Source organism: Solanum lycopersicum, chromosome 1 (assembly GCF_036512215.1).
Source record: "Solanum lycopersicum chromosome 1, SLM_r2.1".
Classification (NCBI taxonomy): domain Eukaryota; kingdom Viridiplantae; phylum Streptophyta; class Magnoliopsida; order Solanales; family Solanaceae; genus Solanum; species Solanum lycopersicum.
The window spans coordinates 73,824,438-73,831,766 of NC_090800.1; the positions used below are offsets into that span (position 1 = coordinate 73,824,438).

General features: G+C 37.6%; 1 protein-coding gene across 1 annotated transcript; it reads right to left on the minus strand.

The window, feature by feature from the left end:
• Positions 1-279: 279 nt before the first annotated feature.
• On the minus strand, positions 280-3,401 carry LOC104647688 (SNF2 domain-containing protein CLASSY 3-like). Its single transcript, XM_069294832.1, has 2 exons — positions 2,391-3,401; positions 280-2,115 (listed from the first exon to the last, which is right to left on the minus strand). The coding sequence occupies exons 1-2, from the start codon at positions 3,399-3,401 to the stop codon at positions 280-282; spliced, it is 2,847 nt and encodes a 948-aa protein (XP_069150933.1).
• Between the last annotated feature and the right edge of the window lie 3,928 nt (positions 3,402-7,329).

Below are 7,329 nucleotides of genomic sequence, written 5' to 3' on the forward strand. Positions count from 1 at the left end.
GTTCCGCAAAAGCATATCACAATCTGAAGTGGTTTAAAGCTATATGGAGGAGGAAATTGCTATGCACTAGAACGAAATCAAACTTGGAAGCTCGTGACAAATCCAAAGTATGTCAAACCTATTTCTAGTGTACCTGTAATGATGGATGGCTTCAAAAATTCCTCTAACAAGTACCCAAAAACATGCTCCAACTGATCTGATAAGAAAGAGATAAAACATTTGAACCATTTTTCAAAGACAGGCAGTAAGCAAAATACACGAAATTAAACACATACTAACCTAACTGCTTGGTTTTGGAGGTTGGTTACAAGAATCAAGGCATGTAGTAGGCGGCAGCACACGTGGTGCATGAGAGAGCTTTTCAAAAATATGACGGAGGCCCTCATGCTCAAACATGGATTCTAGTATGGTATCCTCTGACTCACAACATGAAGGATCCATCTTGGCTTCATGATTCCTAGACAAAAGAACATCTGAATGGTACTTCTTTCTCGTCTGCTGTTCAATCTTGTCAACCTCCCATTTTGATGTTACTGGACAGTAAACATGCACAAATTTGGTCTGCCCATTCCTGTAAGCTCGACTGATGGCTTGCTCTTCTACTGAGGGATTCCAGAGCACGTCAAGCAAAACCACTCTTGAGGCCCCTATCAGACTTATTCCTTCTGAACACGCTTTTATGGATGCAAGCAGCACTTTTACATCACTCTTACGGTCATTAAGAGAATTTATAGATATCTGCCGCTGCTTCACATCAAGCTTCCCATCCATGTAGAGAATCTCCCGGCCTAAAGTCCATACAAAGAGAGAACTGAGTTGCTCCTTGATCAGGTTTAGAGGATCAAGTAGTTGGCTAAATATTATAACCCTCTCCTTCATCCCACCGCAAAGTCTGATAAGCTCAACAACAAATTTCATTTTTACTCCGGTATCTGGATCCGACCGACAACCTCTCTCTTTTAGCTGACTTTCTAAGTCAGAGAACTCCTTCCTATTGGCCACTAATGAAGGATGAACAGAGATAAGAGACACCAGATTTTGTTCATAAAAGGAGCTTGGATTCTCAGGAATCCTTCTAAGCAACTCCTTCTGCAAATCTGTCGGTTTCAGGTGAACTACAGTGTCCCTTATACCCGGAAGGCTTACCTTCTTTACATTTTCACTACACTTATGGACTAGTGGTGAAATAATGTCCCTAAGCTCTTCCAATGCTCGGGCATTCTTGTCGATGGAACTGCTAAGAGAAGCCCATTTCTGCTCCAAATCTGCAGCAAACTTTGGACTGACTACACAGAGAGTGTTGTATAACTCCTTGATGTTATTCTGGAAAGGAGTCCCAGACAAAACTATGCGCTTCTCTGTTTCAACTTTTTTCAAAGCTTTCCAGACAAGGCTTTGCTCATTCCGAGCAGTGTGCCCTTCTTCAAGTACCAGAAAACCAGGATATTTAAGAAGGATTTCTCTAATCGGCTTAGCATAACCGTCTCCATCATCTCCGGTAAGAATTCTGAACAAATCATAACTGATCCCCAAAACGCTATTACCTTTAACCCAGGATCCCAGCTTCACCATTCGTATAAGGTGTGGATTTCTCTTTCCCGGATGGGATAAACAGCGAAACACACTCACTGTAGCTTCATCTTCCTGTAAAGAGAAATCTTTGCTGTTCAAGTTGTGGAAGGGAATGTCCACCTCCCATTTCTGGAACTCAGCTTCCCAGTTAAGCAGCAAGCTGGAAGGAGCTATGATTACAGGTCGAGACTTTGGAAACAGCTTCAAATACGACTGAAGAAATACTAGGGTGAGACGGGTTTTCCCGGTTCCAGGTGGATGTGAAATTATGCATCCTCCTTTGCTATCAGATAGGGGCTGTCTCAGCCTCTCGAGATTTATATCTCCGGCAACGTTTTTCCACATAAATTCAAATCCACCACGTTGATGAGGATGCATGGTTGATTTGGCACTTTGTGGAACTAAATCCCACACGGTTCCTTCTTCATTAATTAGAGAATCCTGGACTTCAGAAGAATCAGAGAATGAGAAGCCACCAACATCCAAGAGTGACGGCGATTGTCCTAAATGTTTTCTTTCATATCTCCCTCGAGTTCTTTGAGCCTGCAATGACAGAAATCCAAGAGTTTAAGCGTCAAGCAAAAATAAATTGAAGAGCCAGTTGATAAAATCAAATATAAGGATAGCATGTTGAAGTAAGTAACATAGACTAGAGGATTAAAGTAGTAAAGTGCAGCATACAATGTGGAATTTCAGCATACAATGTGATTCCCAAAGATAGATTCAGGAAATGAGGCTTCTTATGCTGAATGTCACAGAGGGCACAACCAGCGTTTGGCTATGGTATGAATGATCAGCGTAACTAAGTCCTTTCACACAAGAGCAATATACTCACATATCTGTGAAGTGGATGGATTTGTAAAGCCAATATCTGACTCTAAGATACACATCTGCATTTCAGCAAAGAGATTTTCAACTTCCTTTTCCCATTCTTCTTTCTCAGGGGGAGGAGGTTCCTCGTCTTCAAACCGAAATACTAAAGGAAGTGTTTCCTTGACAGGAACCCGTTCCTTCTTTTCAAAAGGAGTAATTTTATCATGATCATCAACATTTATGATGGAATCAATAACAAATTTCATAAATTCCGAATCTTCAAGAATCTTCTTTCCAATCCTCCTGTCCTTTTGAACGACATTCTTCACCGAGTCATCAACCTCGCAATCTTCTTCAGATTTAGACTCCTCGCCATCAGACTCCTCCTCAACAGTAAGTAGAATTGGGCTGCTACTACAAGTTCCATTGTTCAACTTCTTCTTTTTGGACTTAGAAAGTGAACGTGAACGAAGAAGATATGATCCACCTTTCTTCTGCTTTTCACTCTCAACAACAAGCTCAGGTGCTAAACCCCCATTCGACTCTTTTTCTCCTTCTTCATTCTTTTCATCTTCTGATTCAGACTCAGAAGATGAGGTGCTATCAGTATGCACTTCCACCGACTTCATGCTTGAGGTAGATGAAACAACCTCCTCATCTTTTTCATTAAACATATTACTCTCTTCCTCCTCTACAATGATAACAACATTATCATCCTCCGAATCATCCGTATCATCATCATCATCATTAGGTATTTCCTCAACGAAAACCCGTCCAATGATAGGCTCACAAGTTGCTGGACTGAACTTTGTTGCATCTTCAGAAACTAACATTTTTCTTTTCCTCCCAGAACCCACACTCTCTTTTCCAATATTCACAGCACAAGTCGAAGAAGACGGAGTAAGATTACCATTTTGACATGACCTGTTCGTTTTCTCTATACAATCAGCAGAACATTTAAAAAACTGTTGTCTAGTTCTCCTCTGTTTTGGACCAGAGCCATCCTCTGAGTCCATCTTTCACCACCTCAGTTCACAATTTTCTTGATCAAAAAATCAACACACTAAAAGCAAAAAATGAACATTTTTAGCGAGAAACACTATCGCCTTCTCCGTCTCACTTTATACGATATTAACCAAAGAAATTTTTAATATTTATTTCACTATAAATCTATCTCATTACAAAAATATAGATATTTTGTTTTAATTTATGTGAGTTAGTTTGACTACTTACAAGAATTAAAGATTCTATAAAAATTTATGGCTATAAATCTATCTCATTAATATATATATATATATATATATATATATATATATATATATATTCATGTCGTTCCAATTAATATAAAGTTTGACTAGATACAAAATTTAATAATAATACATTCATGCTGTTCCAATTAATACAAGTTAGTTTGACTAGATACAAAATTTAAGAATAAAAGATTTTTAAATTTATATCAAAATAGTGATTAAAAATTTATAGATAATCATGTCGTTCCAATTTATATAAGTTAGTTTAACTAGACACAAAATTTAAGAATAAAAGATTTTTAAATTTATGTCAAAATTATGGACTACAAATCTATCTCATTAAAAAGGAAGGGTCTCAAATATATTCAAACTTTGATCAAAATTGATGTTACGATACCAAACTTTGTAAATGACATTTTACCCCCCCCCCTACAATTTTTAGTAGTGTAAGTTAAACGTATATGTATGTCCACATGGACATAAAAAGTCCACGTGAGCACATATATATCTTTAAAATACAGTTTTAAATAGTTTCGGGGGCATAAATACACTATTTAATAGTTCAAGAGGTAAAAGGTCCTTCATAAAGTTTGATATCGTAACAACAATTTTGGTCAAAGTTGCAGTACTTTTCAGACTCTTCTCCCCAGTAAAACTGTATAGATATTCATGTTGTTCCAATTTATATAAGTTAGTTTGACTAGATACAAAAGTTAAGAACATAAGATTTTTGAAATTTATAATCTTTAGGGGAAATGCACGCCCAAAATTTCAAATACACACTTATACTATGCTAAGGTCCTATTATCCCCCTGAACTTATTTTATAAGTAATTTTATACCCCTTTTGACCTACGTGGGCACTAGATTAAAAAAAAAGTCAACCAGCGTTGGACCCACAAGATAGTGTCATGTAGGCAGAAAAAGGGTAGAAATTAATAATAAAATAAGTTCAGGGGGATAATAGGACCTTCGTATAGTATAAGTATGTCTGTGAGATTTAGGACATAGGTTGAGGGGGTACTTGTGCATTATCCCTGATGGAATATTAGCGTCCACCACCAGTCAATGGACTAGGTCCCTTGACACAGCAAAAACAGTGCAGAAGATTAAACAATATGAAAAACACAACACAAGCAGTTTACGTGGAAACCTCCTTGCTCAAGGGAGTAAAACCACGACCTGTTGCACAGGATTTACAACCTTCTTCACTAATCTTCTCAAGCAAAAGTGAAACCCAGTTACAATCAATGTGAGAAAAAGTTATTAATCTCACGATCAAGTAATCTACCTATTACTTGAAGAGCCTAAGCGGATACCACACCGCCCACTAAACCACCTAACTCTAGATGACTTAGAATTTGACTAAGCAACAAAACAATGTTACCCACTAAATCAGTTAACCTTAACTGATTTAGACTTTTACAAACCCAAAACAAATATCTGAATCCTTTATAGATTAGGAACAGATTTACAATGTAAGTACATAGACACAAAGCTCTAAATACAACAAAGATTCTTCTTTACTCTATCAGGTCCTTCTGTTGAGTTGAGCAATGTTCTTCCTTGAAGATGACCTTATGTTCAAGCTTGTGAATTTTCAGAGAAAATCCAAGTTTAATTTGCCAAGTCTTGAATTTGTGTTTGTTGGAAAGAGATAATATAATTTCTCACAAATTCGTTGAAGTCATCCCATTGGCTGAAGCCCTTCTGTTGGAAAAGCTGTGCACCTACCGCATCAGAGATGACAACTTTTCTGACAGCTGTCTTTTCGTCCTTTTCACGTCATAGTCTTGTGGGTACCAGGTCCCTTGCTTTTGGGTACCAGGTCCCTTGCAAACTTCTATATGAGTTCTTGAAAAGGCTTGTTGGCTGACTTCCTTCTTTGGATGAATGAATATAATATGGTGTTTGTCAGGCTAAAAGTATCAAACATAAAGAGTTATTATCCGTTGGACAAACACCCTCCTCCATTCTGATTGGTGTAGTACACTGACGCCTTACCAACCTCTGACGTGACAGCTTTACAGCTATAACCAATTATATATCTGATGGAGGAAACTCTGCCTGGTACCAGGTCCCTGCATTTGTGAGATACTGAAACATACAATCTCGTCCACTCTTCTTATTGATGTAGGATACTGCACTTTTCACTTACCACCTGACATGACAGCTTTTATGACTGTACACCATTAGTATCTGGACGAGAGCACTCTGCCAAAAACCGGGTCCCCGCATTTGTGAGGATCATCAAAACACCTAGAATATAACATTTTTCCCCTTTTTGATGATAGCATACAAATAAACCTCACACTGAGTTTATCATTCATCTTATTGTCAGCAGTTCCAATAACAAGGATTTCGTTCCTTGTTAGATCGATAAGTTTGTTAAATCATCAAAACTTCATATCAAGTTCGATCTATCATCTTAACTCAGCTTCGAACTAACATTTCCCCCCTTTTTGATGATAACATACTTATTCACCAGTTCCCCCTATCAAAAAGAATTCTTAGGGTAACTTGAGTTTCTAATCTCAAAGTTTGTCAACTCATCAAAATATCAACATAACATTTTCCTCCTTTTTGATGATGACATACTTATTCATCAGCTCCCCCTATCAAAAAGAATTTTTGGGGTAACTGGAGTTTAATCATACCTAAAGTTTGTCAAATCATCAAAACATCAACATATCATCTTCCCCCTTTTTGATGATGACAAACATCTTCTTCCACCTATCGACAGGATCAGGTCCTCGTCAGGTCGCAAGCATTTATTCCCCCTGTCAGCATGACCATATCTCTTCAAGTAGCTACCATTGATTCCTCCTATCGATGTGACCATGTCTTCTTCAAGCAGTTATAACACTATTGATCTCATACCTTACCTTAACAACTTTCCCCCTTTTGACATCATAAAAAAGGGTTAAAGCAGTAAACCAAGTTGACAGAAATATAGTTCTTTCAAATTCATGGCCACTTGGGCAACACAGAGCATGAGTAAAAAGGCATAAAGTAATGAGACACGTTAGTAGAAAACCAGAACAATGCCCAAGAGATAAATGAGGACTGACATAGAGAGGTAGGAAGAGAAGGGATGATTTAGAGGCAAGGGATTGAAAAAATAGAATTAGTAGAGCATATCCCTTAGCATGAGATTTTCAGAATCTTCTCTTAACGTTCAGCATGTTGTGCAGCCCAACCTGTATGTTTAATCTTCAGGGCTGCCAATTTTTCTTCTTTTTTTTTGTTGGCACCTGGTCCCTCTGATAGTATTGTTTCAGAAGCTAGACTTTTAGACAACCCATTTCAGTATTCCAGTTAACACGAGCAACTGTCATAACTTCCAACATCAGCCTGAGTTTCTCATAACAGAAAGATTGGTAACACAAACAACTCAAGGCCTCTGAGATGAATGGATCAACAATTGAGGAACCAAGATGATTTTCCCCTTTTTTTTACACCTCCCTCTTCAGAAAACTTTGATTTCTTAGAATATCAACTTCCCTCTTTTTGAGCATCATCTTTTTCACTTCTTCATTTTTCATGGAGGACCAGATACCTCTTCATAGTTGAAACATTTTCATCAGAGAATTCTCCAGCAAGAATAAAAGGGTTAACAATTTGAAGTGTGTTTGAAAAGAAGAGAAAAAGAAAATTTTGAAGCACCTTGATATTTGGAAGGCAACTCAATTTTT